Source organism: Aedes aegypti, chromosome 3, assembly GCF_002204515.2.
Source record: "Aedes aegypti strain LVP_AGWG chromosome 3, AaegL5.0 Primary Assembly, whole genome shotgun sequence".
NCBI lineage: Eukaryota > Metazoa > Arthropoda > Insecta > Diptera > Culicidae > Aedes > Aedes aegypti.
In genome coordinates, this window is record NC_035109.1 from 263,525,102 (window position 1) to 263,548,681 (window position 23,580).

The window sequence follows — 23,580 nt, forward strand, 5'->3', positions numbered from 1 at the left end:
GTGTCAATGATATTTTCTCCTAACCAATTCAATATCGAGTTCTAAGCGATTTTACACTTAAATGTTCAAAGATAGCCATAACTGAATAAGATTCAAACTGGGAATAAGATTGATCTGAGCTATTCTAACCGTAGCTGCAACCCAAACTACAAATTTGGCATGGAAAAGACCAGCAACAAAAAACAGATCGGTATCCATTGAATTTCGCGAAATGCGAAAAGAGACAGAATATTATATACAAACGTATAATGGAAGATCATACAGGCGATAGCAGCTCTTAAATTTTCTTCAAAAGAGGAAAGGGATGTATCTAACAGCTCTTAAATTTATAGTTTCTAAAAAAATGGTAGGGAATTATGACTATACCTAGTTTAAATATATAATGTGTGCATACGAAGAATTTCTTTAAGTCGAGTTTAGTAAGTACACGATACTGAAGACGGTTTTACAGTTGAGCTTGAGCTTGATTGGCCGCCCGTGGTTGCTACTCCAGTATCGCCAGATCAGCTGCACTTACACAAGGAACCAACCAGATAACTGCTTGGGATTACCAGGCCCCCTCAGTGTATAAGTGCTGGTGATCTTCTATCTTTAGGCAACAATGGTGCCTGCCACGTCAGAACGCAGACCAATGAGGGGAAGGGAAAGGAATTGATGATGCATTCAACTGGCTCCCACGGTTGACCGTATATACCACTGCGTCAACGCCAGTTTATGCGGGAATGGAAGCGTAGGGAAACGGTTTATTTCTGTCCGTCTCGGGTTCTAGCAAATGCTATGAACTTGTTATAGATACATCAACTGTGATATATTAAGAGTGGTAGATAGAAGCAAGTGAGGAAAGGGACGGGCCTGGGATTGAACCCATTACCTTCTGCTTATGAAGCAGAAGCGGTAGCCATTAGACCACCAACCCCGACTGAAGACGGTTTTACAGTTGAGATCTAAATACAGGTATCTGTCAAAGGATACAAACTCTAGTGGAATTGGATGGTATAGTACTAAATTAAATCAAATAGCAACATATTCAAAATCCTACCCTTGTTTAATCGCAGGCTTCAACTTGAAGAAGAGCAGCTGATTATCTCGGAGAAGCACAAGCCTGTACCATTAGGGTGGGCTTATTTCCAAAAATCTTCCGTAGTCAGGATTTACAAAGTGGAAAATGATCACCGGTCCCAAAATAACATCCTGTGAAAAAATGAGATTTTTTGGTGAAGGTTTAGAGGTGCCGCAAAGGGCGTAAGTGCAATTTTCCCATTTTAGTGAACTCTGAAAAAATTTGGTATGCTTTTCAGCTTGTTTTGGTGATTTTAGGACCCTTAAGGGCAAAAAATCACCTCAAAATTGCGATATCTCCACTCCTTTAGATGATATTTGACGAAATATATTTTATACATGCGATTTTTGGCCCTTGTATAGGTTACGTTGACTGATTACTATGAACCCGAATAAGTATACACGGAGAAATATTTTTACCTAATTTTTGAGTTTACTTTACCCAAAATTAAGTATATCGATTATAGTTTCAACCCAAAATCTCTCGGTTTTCTCTTTCTCCCACACGAATGTTGTCAAAAATAGAAAGAGCTGCATCTACCCAATGGGGGTACTTTGGCCCAATAAGCCAAATTTGGGTAAATGCAACTTTTCTTATGTTTGGGTCGAAAGAACTCAATTTTGCGTTAAATCAACCCAAAATTGAGTATATTTTTCTAATGGAATTAAAGCCAAACTACCTAGTGGGGACCTTGGAAATTTAGCCAAAATTGAGTTATTGGGCTCAACTACGGAATTGCGTTGAAACAACCCAAAATTGAGTTTAATTCCGTCTCCGTGTATGAATAGCTGGGGAGGATTCCTATGCAAGTAGAATGGAACAAAGAGCAAAGAAGGATGAGAGAAAGAACAAAGGACACAGAAGAATGTAAGGTGGGGTGAGTTAAACAAGGGAAGGTGTAACTGATGATATTATATCAGAATGAACTACGGAACCATGAAAATATCTCGGTTGGATGTATGAGATGTGATTATAACACAACACTAATTTTGTATTTGAGAATGCCCGTTTTATATAACTCCAGCAATTGCTTTTATAATCTGAAAAAAATTACAGAGGGGCCTAAACCAATACAGGCTCAAAATCTTTACACTTCATACAAATATAAGGAGTTTTATATGAACTGGAAGGATTTAGATTCATTTCATAGGTGTTCGGATTTTGATCCCGCACGATATATCCTTATTAGGTAAATTCATAAACGATTTCTGCTCTCTAGCAGTAACACTTCCTCTTAGAATTTCCACAGGAATTTCTGTATTATGATGCCATTTCAACAATTAATTGCGTTTGGGCTTCCAATACTTCACTTTTACCACTACACCTTCAACATAAGTTCGGACAAACGAAAATGCAGTTGAAGTTCAATACATCGTTCTACATCTGTATATGAAATCGATGTATATAAACAACAACAGAAGGAAAAAATCGGTAGTCAAAATTCAAATTAGTGCACGAGCTTCTATAGAGTGCAAGAGATAAATCACTTCAGGTTGGAAACCTCTCGAATTTAAACAAAATTTAAGCTTTACAGTTCTGAAACAATTTTTTTTAGGAATTGCGACAGAGCTACATGAAGGAATTTTCACAGGAATGTATGAATGTATGAATTTCCAGGATGTATATTTTGCAACGGTTCATTTCAATAAATAGCTATCAACATCCAGGAAACAAAAACCGAACGATTATTGAACTGAAGCAGTGAAGTGGACATGCATTTATCTATACCTACCAGAAGAATAATGATGAAACTTCGCATGGAGTTGAGGACATATTAGCCGTTACTGCAATTTTTCTATTAAGAGTAATCTTAAATCGTATGCATGGGTCGAAAACTAGAGATGGGTCAAAAATTGGTGCTCTTCCCCTACTTGAAGAAACATTGCTCGAAATATTTCTGAAGTAGGTAATATTAAATAGAAGTCAATAAAATCATCGTTTTCTACTGGAACTTTTCTCCATTGCGTAAAATCGAGATTTTACAAGATTCCTCAGTTACACTCAACACATCACTAGCAGGGTGGCCAGTGAAAAGTCAATTTCAAATTCCCGGTTTTCTCCCGGTTTTTTCCCGGTATTTTAAAAATATTCCCGGTTTAATGATATGCTAAGAAAAATTATTGCGAATTTTTTTACCATTTCAAACGACTTTTAAGTACGCGTTTTTTGTTCATTTCTATTAGGGGTAGACGGAAATCAGATATTTTGCTTCCAAATTTTCTGGGCTTATACTGATTCTGCTAAATTCCAGTTTGATCTATGAAACATATTTACGACTGTCATTTTAAGTAATCGTGGAATTTGTTATGAAAAAGTTCAGTGTTAAGTTTGACCCTTGTTTATATGATGGGATCGAGTCAATCTTTGAATGAATCATAGTTGAAATTTTAAACGGTCACAGATTTGGTAGACATTAAAATGAATTTATCAATTGTTCAACATTTCGTTCCATGGTCATCAGCATAGAATTTTTTGTTATGTTTTATCCCCATAAATCTAGAACATTTTCTCAGGACAATGATTTCTGATAAAATATAACAGTCATAATTCTGAAATGAATTAGAATTGTACACTATTTTTACTAAGCCCAAACAAAAAAACGAATGGCATATCTTCAATCAATATCATAGGTTGTAAACGCATTTAATTTGATCTAAGTGTTGCAATTCACTTGCACTTGCTTGCTTAGAGAAATTTAAAACATCTAAAAATTGTAGTTTTTCACATAAAATGCTTCATGAAACTATATGAAAAACTTTTCGCAAGATGTTTCTTCATTAAAAGTTTTTTTATTTACTGGATTAGAGCAAGTGGTAAAGTTTCTATAAAGAAAAGTTCTTAACTTTATTGACTAACTTGGGATTCGAGCAAATTTTCCCGGTGGTTATTGAAATTCCCGCATATTTCCCGGTTTTCTCCCGGTGATTTGAAATTCCCGGCTTTTTCCCGGTTTTCCCGATTTCCCGGTGCGCTGGTCACCCTGCACTAGTTTCACCCTCCCAACTGTTTCACCCACCCCACCTTACATTCTTCTGTGTTCTTTGTTCTTTCTCTCATTCTTCTTTGCTCTTCGCTCCATTTTACTAGCATAGGAATTCTCCCCAGCTAATCATATGCTTATTCGGGTTCATAGTAATCAGTCAGCGTAACCTATACAAGGGCCAAAAATCGCATGCATAAATATATTTCGTCAAATATCATCTAAAGGAGTGGAGAAATCGCAATTTTGAGGTGAATTTTTGCCCTTAAGGGTCCTAAAATCACCAAAACAAGCTGAAAAGCATACCAAATTTTTTCAGAGTTCACTAAAATGGGAAAATTGCACTTACGCCCTTTGCGCCACCTCTAAACCTTCACCGAAAATTCTCATTTTTTCACAGGATGTTATTTTGGGACCGATGATCATTTTCCACTTTGTAAATCCTGACTACGGAAGATTTTTGGAAATAAGCCCCACACTACTGTACCATTGCTGCGGGTAGTGCAGGAAGAGCATAATATTGTGAAGGGCGCCCTGATATTGCACAGGCTTCGTTTGCGGTAAGATATCATTTAGACCCCCCCCCCCCCCCTAGCATTCATTCCTAGGCGTGGTAAGCATGAAACCACATCTCACCGCGAATCAGAAATCATCTGTAAGGTAGGCTTTTACCACCACTCGGTTAAAAGTTGTACTCATTGCCAATGAGTACGCCAAAGCTAGTTGATTTCTAGCTGTGATCTGGATTTCAATCACAACGGAAAACTTCGTATCTGGTCCAAACATGTGAATAGACAAAGTTCGAGAATCGAGCCACGTCTCGGTTAGAACGATGATATCGAAACTGGAATCTGAACCAGCCAAGCCGTAGTCCTCCACACATGAGTTTATTCCACCAACATTTTGGTAGTAAACTACGATGACCTTGAATCGTTTGGGTGCGAGATCGCCAATGTTCCTGGAATCCAGGCGACAGTTGAGGGCGTTCAGGAGGAAAATACTCGCTGTGGTTGGATGCTTGGAAGACATTCTCTCCACATCTGACTACAGAACCGGAACTACTGAGGAGAACGAAGGCAGCAGAAGGCAGGACTGCGTCAGAGGGATTAAGGGCTTCTATTAGGCTCTCTAAAGTGCGTTCCGCGTGTCTAAGAGGGATTGAAACTAAAGCCGGCATTTAAAGTTGTTCACTTGAAGAATCCCTAATCGAATTATCGGCGCCGAGTCTCGGTACAGGAATACGGAGATTGATCAGACATAAAATTGCTATATATGCACGCGTACTTGCCTGATGAAGGACGTTGGGAGACCCTGTTACTAAGCTCGACAACAGGACTAGAACGACTCCGATGGCTGGAAACAGCTTTCTCGACTGTATCGAGAGGATCGAGGGCTCCCATGAGGCGACAGGCACGGTGCGTTCTGGTATATTAGCTTGATAGGTCTATCTGTCAAATCGTACACTTCAGGTTAATTATCAGAACTCCAGATCTGAAAGACTTCCTGTAAGAGCTGGTGTTCCTCAAGGCAGCATTTTGGGACCAATATTATACAATATTTTCACATCTGACTTACCTGAGCTACCTCAGGGATGTCAAAAATTTATTTGCGGATGACACAGGCCTCTCCGCCAAAGGACGAAGCCTGCGTGTCATCTGTAGTCGATTGCAAAAAAGTTTGGATATTTTTTCTTCATACTTGCAAAAATGGAAGATTTCTCCTAATGCTTCCAAAACTCAACTAATAATATTCCCACATAAACCAAAAGCTCTTTATTTGAAACCTTCAAGTAGACATGGTGTCACGATGAGAGGGGTTCCAATAAATTGGTCAGATGAAGTTAAGTATCTAGGGCTCATGCTAGATAAGAATTTAACTTTTAAAAATCACATTGAGGGCATTCAAGCCAAATGTAACAAATATGTAAAATGTCTCTATCCCCTTATTAATAGAAAATCAAAACTTTGTCTTAAGAACAAGCTGTTGATATTCAAACAAATTTTCAGGCCAGCCATGTTGTATGCTGTACCAATATGGACTAGCTGTTGTAATACCAGGAAGAAAGCTCTGCAGAGAATTCAAAATAAAATTTTGAAAATGATTCTGAGGCTTCCTCCCTGGTATAGTACCAATGAGTTACATAGAATATCCAATGTTGAAACATTGGAACAAATGTCAAATAAAATAATTAATAATTTCAGGCAAAAATCGTTACAATCTTCTATTGCCACGATTAATGCGTTATATGTTTAGGTTAAGTTAGGTTAAGTATATTAAAAACATTTTTTTTCTCTTATAAGCAGGTGAAATCAACTCACCTGTAAAAAAAAACTGAACTGCTACGGCAAATGAAATGTAATATGTTGTTAACAAAATGTTAATTAAATCTTAAATTTGTTTTACCAAATTAGGATGATAGTGTTGTCAAATAACACAGAACACCTAGATATAAGAAATGAATGTAATGTTTGGAATGATACTAATAAAAAAAAAAAAAAAAAAAAAAAAAAAAAAAAAAAAAAAAAAAAAAAAAAAAAAAAAAAAAAAAAAAGCTTGATTTGATAGGTCAGTGCGCATCGTACCTTCGTGCTGTGCGATAAAACAGTACTTTTCAGTGCTACACAAACAGTACTTTTCAGTGCTAAAATTAAAAACGGTACTTTTCAGTGCTACTTAAACAGTACTTTTCAGTACTATTTTTTCTACTATTGATCCCTTTACGATCCTTGTTTGGACCCGTGCCTTCGATTTTTCGTTGGACCCGTTGGCGAAAGCTAGCGGTGGTAATCCTTCTTGGACACCGTCTAGGGAAAAAACCTCTCGAAGGTCACGTCTTTCTCGTTTATTAACTAAACATGGTATCAACAACTAACAAAAGGAAGGGTGAATCTCTGAATTTACTACTTCCTTCCAAAAAAGTGGGTTTTAAAACTGTCACTACACGTGGCAAGAATGGAAGAAAGGACGCTTCCCCGGAATGCGAAGTTTCTTCCAAGGGTGAAATGAATAATTGTATCGAAATGAGCAATCAGTTCGATGCTCTAGACAAATTTTCCGAACACAAAATCGAAGCAGCCTCTAGCCCAGGCTCTTTGATTCAAGTGAGGAAGCAAAGAGTGCCACTTATCGTGGTCAGTTGTTCCGAATTTGGGGGATTTAGGCAGGAGATCTTGAACACCATTAGGGGAATCAAGGTTTCCTTCCAAATCGCAAAGAAAGGAGACTGTCGCGTATTGCCGGAAACTCTTAAAGATCGCGAACTTCTTCTCAGACATCTTGAAGAGAAGAAGCACAAATTTTTTACTTATGACGACAAAACTGAACGTTTGTTCAAAGTCGTCTTGAAAGGTCTCTCAAGTGACTATAAGTCACCTGAAGAGATCAAAAATGGAATAAATGATTTACTTGGATTTTCCCCAGTCCAAGTAATCATTATGAAAAAGAGAACCCATTCTGGCATTGTTCGGAAAGGGCTTTCTCAAGAATTTTATTTAGTTCACTTTAACAAAAAAGAACTAAATAATATTAAAGCTTTAGAAAAATCTAAACTTATGTTCGATGTCCGTGTGACATGGGAACATTTCCAGAAACCTGGAGGAAATTACCAGTACCCCACTCAGTGCCGTCGGTGCCAAAAGTGGGGTCATGGTACAAAAAATTGTCGCATGGATGCTAAATGCATGATTTGCGGAGGTTCTTCTCACGCCAAGGACGACTGTCCTGTGAAAGAAGATACCAGAAAGTTTGAATGCGCCAATTGCAAGCGCCCTCACAAAGCTAACTTTTGGGAATGCATTTCACGCAAAAGAGTCGTTGAGGCTCGTGCCAGGCAGATGAAGGATAATATCCGTTACGATAACGGTCGTTTCCGGAATTTGCCTGGTAGAGTATCGAACAATGCTCATTTTTCAGTTAACGATCGCTTGATTAGGAATCATACCCACCAGGAAGATCATAATCATGCTCATTCACAAACTAATTTTAATCCGTCGGGTAGCCGTTCGAATCTTTCAATTTCGAATGTTTCTACCCACGGTAAATCCTTTGCCGATATCGTAGCAGGTAATTTGAACTCTTCCCCTATTCGTTCCATGATACCCATTCTACTTGTTTCAAATCAAATGGAAAAAACCCTACCGCCACAGGTAACTCCTACCCGTTTCTTCGTCTACCGAAAATTCTAAAGGGGAAATCATCAGATAATATGTCTGCCTCTGATTTTAATTTTCTAACTGAACAATTGAATCGAATGATTGATGCAATGTTCAAAGCCACCACTATGACTGAAGCAGTCCAAGTAGGTGTAAAATTTACAAATCAAATTGTTATTGGATTACGTTTTTCTAATGAATCCAAATAATAATTTAAATATTTTAAATTGGAATGCTCGTTCTCTGAATGGTAAAGAGGACGAGCTGTTTAATTTTCTTACGGTTAATAACGTGCATATAGCAGTTATTACCGAAACTTATTGAAAACCTGGATCCAAACTAAAAAAAGATCCTAACTTTTTTGTTTATCGTAATGATCGACTTGATGGGGCATGTGGGGGAGCTGCAATCATCATTCATATGCGTATAAAACATCAACAGTTTTCGTCATTTGAAACTAAAGTTTTTAAAACTTTAGGTGTTTCTGTTGAAACACAGTTTGGTAAATATATTTTCATAGCTGCCTATTTGCCTTTTCAATGCTCTGGACAGCAAGTTAATTTGCTCCAAACTGACTTGCGAAAATTGACTCGCAATAAGTCAACATTTTTTGTCATTGGTGACTTTAATGCCAAACATCGGTCATGGAATAATTCTCAAAGTAATTCCAACGGCAGAATTTTATTTGATGAGTGCTCTTCAGGATATTTCTCAATTACCAATACCCTGATAGCCCTACATGTTTTTCCTCTTCTAGAAATCCATCTACGATTGACTTGGTCTTAACCGACTCTAGTCATCTTTGTAGCCAATTAGTTACTCATGCTGATTTTGATTCTGATCATGTCCCTGTTACATTTCAAATATCGCATGAAGCGATTCTCAATCCTATCAGCTCCACTTTCAATTATTTAAGAGCCGACTGGAATATATATGAAACGTATGTTGACTCTAATCTTGATGTTAACATTTCTTTAGAAACTAAAATTGATATTGACAATGCTCTTGAAACTTTAACAAATTCCATTGTTGAAGCTAGGAACATTGCAATTCCAAAATGTGAAGTAAAATTTGAATCCGTGATTATAGACGATGATCTTAAACTCTTGATCCGTCTTAAAAACGTGAGGAGAAGGCAATTTCAACGCACTCGTGATCCTGCTATGAAAATTATATGGCAGGATTTGCAGAAAGAAATCAAGAAACGTTTTGCAGATTTAAGAAACAAAAATTTTTAAAATAAAATTTCTCAATTGGACCCCGGCTCTGAGCCCTTTTGGAAATTATCTAAAATCTTGAAAAAATCTCAGAAGCCAATACCGGCATTGAAAGGGGAAAACAAATTACTACTAACTAATTGTGAAAAAGCTCAAAAACTTGCTATGCAGTTTGAAAGTGCGCACAATTTTAATTTAGGACTTACTAGTCCAATTGAAAATGAAGTTACTCAGGAGTTCGAAAATATTCTCAATCAAGAGAACGTTTTCGAAAATGCCTGGGAGACTGATTTGGAAGAAGTGAGAACTATTATTAAAAAATTCAAAAATATGAAAGCTCCTGGCGATGATGGAATTTTCTACATCCTCATCAAAAAACTTCCAGAAAGTAGCTTATCATTTTTAGTTGATATATTTAACAAATGTTTTCAATTAGCATATTTTCCTGACAAATGGAAAAATGCTAAGGTTGTTCCAATTTTAAAACCAGACAAAAATCCTGCAGAAGCTTCTAGCTATCGTCCAATCAGTTTGCTTTCCTCCATCAGTAAACTTTTTGAAAAGGTTATTTTGAACAGAATGATGGCCCACATCAACGAAAATTCAATGTTTGCCAATGAACAGTTCGGATTCCGCTATGGACATTCGACCACTCATCAACTTTTACGTGTAACAAATTTGATCCGTTCCAACAAATCTGAAGGCTACTCTACTGGTCTTGCTCTTCTAGACATAGAAAAAGCATTCGACAGTGTTTGGCATGAAGGTTTGATTGTAAAATTGAAAAACTTTAATTTTCCAACATACATTGTTAGAATAATTCAAAGTTATCTGTCAAATCGTACACTTCAGGTTAATTATCAGAACTCCAGATCTGAAAGACTTCCTGTAAGAGCTGGTGTTCCCCAAGGCAGCATTTTGGGACCAATATTATACAATATTTTCACATCTGACTTACCTGAGTTACCTCAGGGATGTCAAAAATCTTTGTTTGCGGATGACACAGGCCTCTCCGCCAAAGGACGAAGCCTGCGTGTCATCTGTAGTCGATTGCAAAAAAGTTTGGATATTTTTTCTTCATACTTGCAAAAATGGAAGATTTCTCCTAATGCTTCCAAAACTCAACTAATAATATTCCCACATAAACCAAAAGCTCTTTATTTGAAACCTTCAAGTAGACATGTTGTCACGATGAGAGGGGTTCCAATAAATTGGTCAGATGAAGTTAAGTATCTAGGGCTCATGCTAGATAAGAATTTAACTTTTAAAAATCACATTGAGGGCATTCAAGCCAAATGTAACAAATATGTAAAATGTCTCTATCCCCTTATTAATAGAAAATCAAAACTTTGTCTTAAGAACAAGCTTTTGATATTCAAACAAATTTTCAGGCCAGCCATGTTGTATGCTGTACCAATATGGACTAGCTGTTGTAATACCAGGAAGAAAGCTCTGCAGAGAATTCAAAATAAAATTTTGAAAATGATTCTGAGGCTTCCTCCCTGGTATAGTACCAATGAGTTACATAGAATATCCAATGTTGAAACATTGGAACAAATGTCAAATGAAATAATCAATAATTTCAGGCAAAAATCGTTACAATCTTCTATTGCCACGATTAATGCGTTATATGTTTAGGTTAAGTTAGGTTAAGTATATTCAAAGCGTTTTTTTTCTTATAAGCAGGTGAAATCAACTCACCTGTAAAAAATCTGAACTGCTACGGCAAATGAAATGTAATATGTTGTTAACAAAATGTTAATAAAATCTTAGATTTGTTTTACCAAATTAGGATGATAGTGTTGTCTAATAACACAGAACACCTAGATATAAGAAATAATGAATGTAATGTTTAGAATGATACTAATAAAGAAATTAAAAAAAAAGCTTGATAGGTCGATTTTGGTGGTGGGCGTGAAAAACTGTGAGGCCCCGGCTTCGAGAGATACCATGATTGTCGGCGTTTGACACTCGGATGAATACCGGAAAGATACACCCAAAAAATCTGAACAAGTTCAGAGACGGTAATTATGCTGGCGTTTGTCATTTCCTTAGTGCCCTCAAGAAGTAGTTTGATGGAAACCGGATTGAAGCCTAACACATCATCACGACACCTTTCCGACGGTAGTTGGCGAAGGGACAGAGCAGATTCTCACAGAAATGAGGGGTACCATTCGTTTGGACAACTGAGCGATTTGTTGTCTTTGTATCGCCTGTTGCTTCCTAATCTCAGTATGTACGGTCTCTTGTCTATCGGCGATTTTCATAAGCTTCGTACACTAGTCACATATCCAAATCAAATTTGGGGTGTCCTGAATGATTCTCACGAATGGCTTATTAAGCTTCGTAACCAAGTATCTAAGGTAAATCATCCGTTCACAGAAAGCCTTACAAGTGATGAATTCGTCATCACTTTTAACCAGGGGATCCATTCAAAATCAGTTTTCCAATTACTGGATTTTTCCCGGATGCTCAAACAATTAAAAACGGATGGAAAAAAAATCAAAAAAATTGGGCGAAAATAATTGTTAAGGTAAAAATAAAAATAATTGAAAATTGAAAAATACAGAGTTGACCTCCCTAACTCGATATTGAAGGGACCATCGAGTTAGGGAGGTAACGACTTACAGAACACAAAACCAGTACAACTGCGATCCAAGGGACCATCGAGTTAGCCATGAAAACCAACTTTTACTATGGTTCTCTAACTCGATATCGAGATACGGAATATCGAATAAAGGAGAGTTAACTGTATACAAATTATCGAAATATCTCGAAATAAAATCAATTTTGGAATTACATGAACAACTTTTTGCTATGTGTTTCTCAACCCGTAGGCTACGGGGCTGACATACAAAATTCCAATTGCTCGTATTTGGGCATAATTCCATATTTTTTAATGAAATTTTGAAGACTGATTCACTATTAATTGTAGCTTCATTAGTGATGGGAAGGTATAGCTCCGGATTATTGTGGACCAAGTTATTCCAGAAAATATCTGGGTAAGGTAGAGTAAAAATCACATAAACTTCCTTTTAGAACTCATTTATCATTTGGAAACGAAATGTTTTCATATAAAATGTGAACAGACCCGTTATTTGTAATAAGTTACGAAGGCCCAGGATATTTTTAAAATTTATAATTAACCTAAAGTAAGACTAAGGCCTCCAGAATATTCTGGAATTTTACCATAATCAGTACAGGTTCATAAGATATTTTTTAGCGATTGTTGTCTACGTTTGTTGGCTTACAGCATTCACTAAGCCTTAACAGACATGTCCTCAAATTGTGACAATAAATTTGATATTGGAAGTCGTCCAAATCGTCCTGGAATTCAGGTCCTTATAATCTACCAAATCTACTACAGTCTATACTAATCCAATTCTCTTGAAACTTTCTAGTTCCTATCCATAAAGCTTCATATGGCTCAAAAAGTGTACTGCTATGGATATTGATAATCTCAAGGTCTTCAGAACATACTGAAGTTGTGGGCATCAATTTCTATACGCAACTTAACTTATTATTCAAATAAAATGTTTTTAACATATACATACTTGATCACAAATCTCCTTTTTTTTTTTTTTTTTTTTTTTTAAATCTTTATTAGAGTGTATTTTAACACACAAGGGCTAGTTCTACACTTATCACAAATCTCCGTTATAGTTAAAAATAATTGTTTCCGATCTTATTGGTTGTGCTATGAATTTTAAATTACTCTGATGACAATATTTGCAATATCTACTGGATCTACTGGTACTGTTTCTCACTTGTTTTCAACATCTGATATCGCAGAATTTCTAAGGGCATCTTCAAAGCTTTTGAAATGTGATTCGGATGTTTCCTCTTCTTTCTGGCGTTACGTCCCAATTGAGACAGCCACTCAAAATGCATTTCACTGTTCTTTTGACCAAGAATCTCGTCAAGAACTCAACAAAACCCTGCCCAAGAATACCTAAAGGATCTCGCTATTTGCTTACCCATTAAAGATTTAATTTGTCGAGAATTATTGGAAGAATTCACTGTAAATCTGCAGAAATCCATACAAAATTAGGGGCCTCATAAAACCTCTGTCATAGATTGAGGACAATTCAAACTAGTAATACAGACAAGGGGCGGTCCATTATTTATGTAGGACAATTTTTGGGCGTTTTCAAACACCACCGGGGGTTACCCCCTCCCCCATGGTAAGATTTTTTTATGAAAATTAAAAATAAATAGTATGGCGCGTATGAATTCTCAGACCCCTCTGCTCCCATGAACCCTTACGTAATTACTGGTAACTCCAGAAACCATCAAACGGATTTTTTTATAAATTTGCCAGAAATTTCAATAGATCTCCGAAGAATTTTGATATTGTTGTTAGCTCAGCTTTCCGCCAACCGCTACAAATTTACTAAGAAATTAAAAAAAAATCATCTAAGGATCTTTTCTAGAATCCACTAAAAACCTTATAATCAATCTACCAATTACCTTTTAAGTGATCTCTTAAAGAATATTCATAATTATTAGCAAAAATTCTTATTGAATGGTCCGAGAAAACTTCATTTGACTGGAAAATAAAATTAAATATTAGGTTTATATAAAATTAATTAAATTTGAAATTAGGTTTATCATACGGTAATCTTGGCTTGGAAATGTACTAAATCCATACATTATGTCAAACCAAGCATACTCTGATAGCATTATAAAAAAAAAGATAATATGATGGATTATTTCATCAGAATATCTTCTTTCTTCAACACTTCTTCAAAAGTCGTGCTGTTGTGTTTTTAGCAAAATAGCGGAAAACATGCTATTCGTACCCAGCATCATGTCTTCTGGCGGTAGCCAACCGTGACTACCGGAAGGTTAATTAGAGTAATACTTCCAAAAACAAAAGACAGTCTTGCCGTAATATCATCGATTTTTAAATATTTCTAGAAAGCCAAACGGACTCCAAAGTTTATGTCTTTCAAATCTAAAGATGTATTTATACAAAAAGAAAATCATAAAGAAAATTAAATCTAAACTTGAAGGGAGATATTCAAAATTGTCTGCACATCCAACCTAAAGTGAGGCTCTTCTTTTGTAAAACAGAAATTCGCGACTTAGGCGTCGTGATTTGATAAATCCGCGATTTTCGCGACAGTACTTCATGCACTCGCAATTTTCGCGACTGGCGGAACAAATCCGCTACAAATTCGCGAAATTCGCGACTGTTGTAACAGCCGAACTACAGGGCAGCTGATATTGATAGTTTTAGTACATCAGAAATCAGCTGATATGACTGATATTGTGCAACTCTGATTCAGACAAGGCTTCATCAAGAATCAGTATCATCAACATCAACATCTTTAGAAATCCGCCAAACGAAACTCTTTATTATTCTGTCCAGGATTTCAGTAGATCTCTCAAGAAATATTTTTTTTGGCTTAGCATTCCGCCAATCTCTACGAATATACTAAGAATTTCAAGCAATTCTAGAATCCACTGAAAAGCTTATTAGCAATCTACTAATAACTATTTCAGTGATCTCTCAGAAGGAACAATCAAGAAACTGTCAATTGTCGATTCGATTCCCGGCTAAGATCTCATAAAAAAATTACCGTGAATTTGAATGGAAATCTAACAAGCATCTAGCTAAAAACCTTGTTAGGATTTCCTGAGTATCTTTCTAGTAATGTTGCAAAGATCTTAATCGTAAACTACCTCTCTATTAACTCACCAAAGATGTGAAGTACAAGTGAAAGCCAGTCGTAAACCTGCTGTTTTTTTTTTTTAGTTTTACCCATAGTGCTTCGAAATTTAAGCAAACCGGTAGTTTTATGATTGAAACACATATTTTCCCGGATAGTTCTCCAAATTCCCGGGTATTTTCCGTATTTTCCCGGTCATTTGTAATTCCCGTGTTTTTTTTTCGCTTTTCCCGGATGGATGGACACCCTGCTTTTAACTCACTCAACACATTTCGCATCACTCATTAAGACCACTCAACCGCTTGGATTTTCAAATATTTGAAATAAGTAATGAATCAAACTTACTATTTATAAATATAATAGGCAAGACAGGAATGCTCAATTTGTTCAGCTTGATTACATACAGACATTCCTTTAGAGTTTGAACGGATAATATGCCAAAAAATAGTAGCGATTGCAAATATATAAGATTTGTGGTTTCGAGCCTCGTTGTTCCCTTGAGCCACAAATAAAGGATGTGTCAGTTTTTAGAACCAAATTTGATTCAAATGGTATCATGACCGAATTACTGCTTTGACTGTACACGCAGAGAATCAACAGTTATTTAAAACAGTAAACATTTTTGTTGCGTACTATCAACTTTTACAATTTGTTGTAAATTAAAAAAATGTGTTAAAGCGGCAATCATTTTAGTCAAAACAAAACAAACATATTGTTGAATTAACTAAGAACAATTTTTACTACACATTTTTTGAAACAACAATTGTTCCCGTAAGTAGAGTGAAACACCGTCTTGTTAGATGCGTGACTAAGCAGCTACTAAGCTGTAATTTATTGTAAGGTAATTAGATGTAATTCATTGGTAAGTATTAAAGTTTGTCTTACATTGTCAGTGTTTTTCTGGTTTTAACAGGATCTCAATCACTCGGATTTGAACTAGCACGCAATCTCGAAATCTACAGTTTTATGTAAGGTAAGTATTAATCATTCTATCTCTCTTTCAGGTTATGAGGACAACGCTGGTAAGTATATGCAAACGAGTTCAACTTCAACGTACTTTTAATGCACTTTTTCGTCAAATGACTAACTGCTGTTCGACCAATAACTTTACTTCAATAACTAGGTTTATAGGCCTCCAATCGCGAAACGCAACATACTGTTAGCCATCTATACTTTGGTAGCGCAACTAGTCAGATGATGAGAGATTCCATCACATGCCGCTGTGTGGAAAAATGTTTTATTTTCCTGATATAAGACGGTTCACAGTGAAACAGTTAGGCGGAAAAGGTAGGAATATCCATTCTCTATGTTCTACATACGTTTGTTTTTATATTATTCCACTACTTTTATAAAAAATGAGATCCGGCTGGTAGGAGCACTAGTTTGAGGTTGGAAAACCAGGATATGTGAGGTTAGTTTCATTGGAACTTTCGCCTGAGCGATTTTTGCACTTGAATAAAACACGTTTCGAAACATTGTCCGCTCCCTCTAAAAATACCTTTGGGTAGAGAAATGAACTCGCTACCATTGAATTTTATTCTATTTCATACATTATTTCACTTAAGCAGTGAAAATAAATATTTTGTTCCGAATGTTTTGAAACCATGAATGAGTTTGACATTGCTCTCGTCAACCATCATCATGACGACAGCAGCACACCCCACCGGACGAATTGTCTTGGGAGCGAATAGAGCAACGATATATCACCATGAATTCAGGACTATGATCAACGATGCTGACTAATGATTCTTCGGTGTCAACCAAGCATGGGAAACATTCATTCGAATATTGCATTTCTCTCGCTTACATCCACAAGCGGTCAAGAGCGAGATTGCCGTTTCTCCGACCAAGCTGAGTGTTTCAATTTCCAATGCGCTTTCTTCTTGTTCGCCGAGCGACAAGTTAGACAAAAACGGCAACAGAATGGTTCACTACCGACTCCTTGTGCCGAAGGCATCCGATTGCTGTAGCGAATGATTCTTTACATTCCGATTCCGCACGAGTGGCATTCGTATTTGAGAGCTGAAGAGCGTTCACTGACTGGTAATACACAAGGCGAAATGTTTCAGTGAACGCAAAATCTGTACATTTCGCAGGAAGCTTTCAGTGATCGAATGGCGAACGCGTTCTTTCGTGTCTCCAATTTAAGAGAGGATAGGTGTTCTCTCCGCTCCGTATATCTTTTCATTTTCGGTTTATCTCAATCGTTTACGATTCGTCGGGATTGCGCTCACCCTGGTAGCGTTCGGCAGTCATTGAACATTCGGTGGCAGCTGATACTTTGCAGATATTTTATCGGTAGCGTTCGGGTGAGTGAGTGAATTTTCCCATGCTTGGTGTCAACAACATTCAGTTTGCGATGACATCTGATCTTCCTTACACCGACAGTGCGGGAACGGATAGTTGTTTCACCGTCTCTCTGTAACGATGAGGGGTATCGTCGACAACAATAAAAACGTTATTTCAAATGAAAGCATTATTTGTTTTAACTTCATACATTGTTCATTCTAATTATTATGCGTTTCTTATTAAAACCTGTGAAAAAAAAAGTCTGAAGCGGAGAAAATTTTCGTTTGGGAAGTGCAGATTGTCGATTTTTTAAAACAGTTTTGAAATATTCGAGACCATAATAGAAGCTATTTTTGGTAAATTGTATCTTGCTTTCTAGTCTTTTTATTCCATTCAAATATTTTCCATTATTGTACCCTTTCATTCGTCAGAAGGAAATCGAGCTGATGGTATCGAGCCGTCGTTTCGTCGCGGAAAGGACAAATTTCATGCTCCGATTTAACGTCGGGACATGGCACAGGCACTTATTATCAATTTTTTAATTTACATTACAATTATGAAAAAATAAATAAAGTAAAACTTTCAAAGCTATTATTGTTGATCAATTAAAAAAAAAGAAAAAAAAAAGAATGGGAAAGGGAGCAACAAATAGTGTTGTTGTTTCAAATGTAAAAATATTGTTGTTTCAAAAGAAAAAAATATTAAGATTAAAATTAATTTTGTTGAACTGAGTCGAAACCAGCTGTCAAATTCAACAATAAATATTTTTGAACCAAATTAAGAGTCGTTATTAAAACAATGAAAGGCTATTATAAGCCGGCAAATTATACAGACATATTGTTGTAATAATACAGAATATATTTGACATTACAATTATTTTCTCTTCGTGTACTTTTGTAAAAAAACGGCCTTGTGAAAAAAATGCAAAAATAGTTAATTGACAAAGAAAGCTCTCAGTCAGGCTTATACTGCGCGTCGCGTGAGTCGGGACGAACCCATTTTACCTTGAGTAACGTGAGACGACTAATGTTAATCAAATGGGCTCATAAGCGAGAATAAGCCTAAATAACAGAAAAATTGTGTAAAAGCTCATTACAAATATTTTTTAATCCATGCATTACCAACGTGAAAAAAATCTATTTGGCGATAAATTTTTGTTTAATCCAACATTGATCTACATCTGTGGGGCGACTGTAGTCGACAAAGCCTAACAACCTGCACGCATAGTTGATTATGGCGAGCACTATTGACATTTTCAGCATTCCGATATCAATAAATGAGTAACAGTACATTGCGTACCGTGCGTATATTGCATGCATTACTATATACTTACAGAGCACCGCCACCGCTTGCGATTCGAATAGCAGCGTTTCCGATTTGTTTCGATGTTCCAGCAGTACACTATGCGGTGAAGGTGGTTTTGATTTTTCTAGCACACGAAATCCCTTTGACATCGCCATGGTGCAATTGAATTATGAATGGTGGTACACGTTCAAAAGGTATCGATATCTGTAAGCAAAAATAAACATATATTTGTTATGAAATACCATTCTAAGATTGGGTCTTGTTATTCTACAGAAAATTTTGTTATAGTTCAACCTAATATCAGTAATATATAAGTAATTTTCCTCACATATTTCCTTCACTTTTTATGATCAATTATAATAGCCAATTCTGTTTTGTAAGACATTCTATTCCTTCAAACGCATTATGTATTACAGAAACGATTCTTATAATATCAAAAAGGTGAAGGAAAAACTCGTGATGATTTTGTTTTTAATAATAGTAAATCATTGAAATTGGAAATCCAAAATTAGAAGGTCTAAACAGAAATTTATAATCACCATGTAGAATAATAATCAAGAAACGAAGGGAACAACGAGCCTCCAAAAGCGAATAGGTATTCACAGACAAGCGCCATCACTAAGACTCAGTCTTGTCACAGTTACCGGTAGAGCAGAAGAATCTTTTCACATTCGTTCTCTATACCTTTTCTGAACTTTCTCACGATCCCAGCATTTTCCCACGATAAATGGTAATTACGGCTTAGCGTCTGTGTTGCCAACTTTTTGGATTTTCAGGTTTCGTTTTCATTTTACTCAATTGTCTCGAATCCACTTCAAATTCTTTTGAATGAATTGTTATTTGAATACTACAAAGATAATTTTCTAACGAATATATTGAAATCAATATCAGGTGATAATAGAATGGGTTCATATTCATCACAATGATTTGATTCTTTAAATAGTCATCTCAAAACAAAACTTCAAATCGCAGAAAAACTGTGATCATTGCAAATGATCAACTAAGATTTACAGTTTGTGTTAAATAGTTTATGACACATTAGAAGAGAATACTGCTTAAAACAAAGTCCCCAATCGTATATATATACAACTTGCCATCACTGTATCGGTTTTTTTTTCTTGTTAAACCGGCACCAGCAGACGGCTCATCTAAACGAAGAATGTTTTGCTTTGTTCCGCTATCCTTTCATCTTCGTGGCACTGAATCAATTCTGTTTGACCTTTTGCGCATACCTTCTCCGTCTGCTTTATTATATTGCTTACGTTATGACGAAGAGTGTTGTTTGGTTGTTCAACCAACAACGTGCTTATTGGATACAGATTTTAACTAATTTGGTTAAAACATGTTTTACATTAGAACTTTATAGCTGGGCTTAAGCAATAAATTTTCATTACATTATATGCCTAAAAGAAGAGTTCTGTTCCACACTAGTGTGGATATGAATTAAACATGGTATTTTCCCGATACAGTCATCATGGTAGCTCCATAGTATAACATGGTCGTTCCACGCGAAATTAACAATAATTGTTTTGTCAAGTAAATGGCCATTATTGTTTAAATCAATGATACGTTTAGTCGCGCGGATTCAAATCGTCTTACTATAACAAAGGTTTCTAGAGAATACATTTGCAAAATCTATAACGTATTGTTCTACTTATTGAGTACGTAGTTCTAATAGAATAGATTAATCAAGAGTAGACATTTACTCTATGTAAACCTTCAATTGCTATCAGTGGTACTCATGGGCCTTCACCCCCCCGATTGATGAAACAAAAAATCAATACCGTGATATAAAGACAAATCTTATACTTGAGTTTGTTTATGGATTGTCTCCGGCTTACTTCTTCATAAAACCATTTCGTCATGAGAGAATCCTTGGGGAACTTTTGAATTTCTTCAAAATCACAATTATTTGTAAAAGATTATACCACACTTTAACCAGAGGATTTATCAAGAAGCCCAAACTAATCTTGCAAGGAAACTATCAAAGCTGCTTAACTAAAACCTCAAGTTTCTGCTAAAAACTACTACCTATCCCAAAATAAAGCCATCCTGAAAGTCTTTGGAATATTGATCATATCTTCAAAAAATCCTCTAGAAATTCCAAGGTATTTTAAGAGTTAACATCGAATGCTCAGGGGCCTTCCTTAGCCGAGTGGTTAGAGTCCGCGGCTACAAAGCACAGCCATGCTGACGAAGGTGTCTGTGTTCGATTCCCGGTCGGTCCAGGATCCTTTCGTGAAAGGAAATTTCCTTGGCTTCCCTGGGCATAGAGTATAATCGTTCCTGCCACACGATATACGAATGTGAAAATGGCAAGTTTGGCAAAGAAAGCTCTCAATTAATAACTTGGAAAGTGCTCATAAGAACACTAAGCTGAGAAGCAGGTTCTGTCCCAGTGAGGACGTAATGCCAAGAAGAAGAAGAAGAACATCGACTGGTCAAACCCTCTATTTTTGAACGTATTAAAAAAAATAACAAATAAATTATAAGTGGAACTGAAGGCTCCCACAATAATTACCAGGAGTTTAAAGAAATGTCTTAAGAAGAGAATATCTCAAGTAGATAGTAAGATAAATTTAAAGAGAAGTTCGTTACAAGAATTGGTAAAATGATTCATGCAAGAATGTTTTGAAATATTTTTGAAAATAATCCATAGAGATTCCGGGCGAATTTCCTGGAAGAAAACAAAATGAAATACCTAGGTACGTACCTAAATAATTGATGAAATATTTGAAAAATTGTAAATCCTTCGTAGTAGTTTATGGGGGAAATTTTTGAAGCAAATCATTAAGTAGTTCCTGTGATTTAATGCGATGCATTACTATACAGTCTATTTTAGGGAAATACTGTGGAAATAAAGTCACAATAAAAAATAATGCTTGAAAGAATTCGTGGAGGAATCTTTAAATAATTCCGAGATACATTTCAGGGAGATCTACTGCCGGACTGCTTGGATAAACACTTTTTGTGACAAACCTGAAGTTATTCCTTGCACAATGAAGTAATCAGGTTGATCCCGAATCCGTTACTGGCCAGGACGACATCTACGGTCAATGGATCTAAAACCATTGAACTACAGTTGATTTTACAGACTTTTTTACAGTCGGAAATAATTTAAACCGTCAACTGGACGCGTCACTCAGCCGACGAATTGAACCAACGATACACGCTCTATTTTGTTCTTTTTGAATGATAAAGAAGGGTGTCTTGAAACATGTGCGCCGTCAATTCATTTTATGATATCTCATTGAATACGCCGACGCCAAATCAATTGCTTATGAGGAATTCTTCCAGTAAATTTTCAATAGTTCTTTTAGGGATTCCTCCAAGATTTCCTAAGCAATTGTTCAGAGGATTTTTTTTTTCAGAAATTTGTTCAAGAATTTCTGCAAGTTTATACAAAGGAAAATTTTATTCTCTTCTTGAATAATTCAAGGGATTTGCCATAAATACTTCAAGCATTTCCTTTAGGATTTTTGACATCCCTGAGGTAATTCAGGTAAGTCAGATGTGAAAATATTGTATAATATTGGTCCCAAAATGCTGCTTTGAGGAACACTTGAGGAACACCAGCTCTTACACGAAGTCTTTCAGATCTGGAGTTCTGATAATTAACCTGAAGTGTACGATTTGACATATAACTTTGAATTATTCTAACAATGTATGTTGGAATTTTTTGTTCTAAATTTTACGATCAAACCTTCATGCCAAACACTGTCGAATGCTTTTTCTATGTCTAGAAGAGCAAGACCAGTAGAATAGCCTTCAGATTTGTTGGAACGGATCAAAGTTGTAACACGTAAAAGTTGATGAGTAGTCGAATGTCCATGGCGGAATCCGAACTGTTCATTGGCAAAAATTGAATTTTCGTTGATGTGGACCATCATTCTGTTCAAAATGATCTTTTCAAAAAGTTTACTGATGGAGGAAAGCAAACTGATTGGACGATAGCTAGAAGCTTCTGCAGGATTGTCTGGTTTTAAAATTGGAACAATCTTAGCATTTTTCCATTTGTCAGGAAAATATGCTAATTGAAAACATTTGTTAAATATATCAACTAAAAATAATAAGCTACTTTCTGGAAGTTTCTTGATGAGGATGTAGAAAATTCCATCATCGCCAGGAGCTTTCATATTTTTGAATTTTTTAATAATAGTTCTCACTTCTTCCAAATCAGTCTCCCAGGCATTTTCGAAAACGTTCTCTTGATTGAGAATATTTAATTTTAGTCCTGAGTAACTTGATTTTCAATTGGACTAGTAAGTCCCAAATTAAAATTGTGCGCACTTTCAAACTGCATCGCAAGTTTTTGAGCTTTTTCGCAATTAGTTAGTAATAATTTGTTTTCCTCTTTCAATGCCGGTATTGGCTTCTGAGGTTTTTTCAAGATTTTGGATCATTTTCAAAAGGGCTTAGAAGCAGGGTCCAATTGAGAAATCTTATTTTCAAAATTTTTGTTTCTTAATTGTGAAAAACGTTTCTTGATTTCTTTCTGCAAATCTTCCCAGATAATTTTCATAGCAGGATCGCGAGTGCGTTGAAATTGCCTTCTCCTCACGTTTTTAAGACGGATCAAGAGTTTAAGATCATCGTCTATAATCACGAATTCACATTTTGGAATTGCAATGCTCCTGGCTTCAACAATGGAATTTGTTAAAGTTTCAAGAGCATTGTCAATATCAAGTTTTGTTTGTAAAGAAATGTTAACATCAAGATTAGAGTCAATATATGTTTTATATATATTCCAGTCAGTTCGAAAATAATTGAAAGTGGAGCTGATGGGATTGAGAATCGCTTCATGGGATATTTGAAATGTAACAGGGACATGATCAGAATCAAAATAAGCATGAGTAACTTATTGGCTACAAAGATGACTAGAGTCGGTTAAGACCAAATAAAT

The 23,580-nt window shown here is 36.0% G+C and overlaps 1 protein-coding gene across 2 annotated transcripts in view; it reads right to left on the minus strand.

Annotated features, from left to right (window-relative positions):
* The window catches only part of LOC5574778 (synaptojanin-1), a 44,174-nt gene that overhangs the window by 14,848 nt on the left and 5,746 nt on the right, over positions 1–23,580 (minus strand). The window contains exons 1-2 of one of the 2 annotated variants that reach the window (XM_021853903.1): positions 19,217–19,318; positions 18,706–18,881 (exon numbers count right to left, since the gene is read on the minus strand). In XM_021853903.1, the coding sequence (XP_021709595.1) occupies positions 18,706–18,832 (127 nt within the window). In that variant the 5' untranslated portion in view covers positions 18,833–18,881; positions 19,217–19,318. Of the gene's footprint in view, positions 1–18,705; positions 18,882–19,216; positions 19,319–23,580 lie in introns of those variants that run through there. The other variant, XM_021853902.1, reaches the window with a different exon arrangement.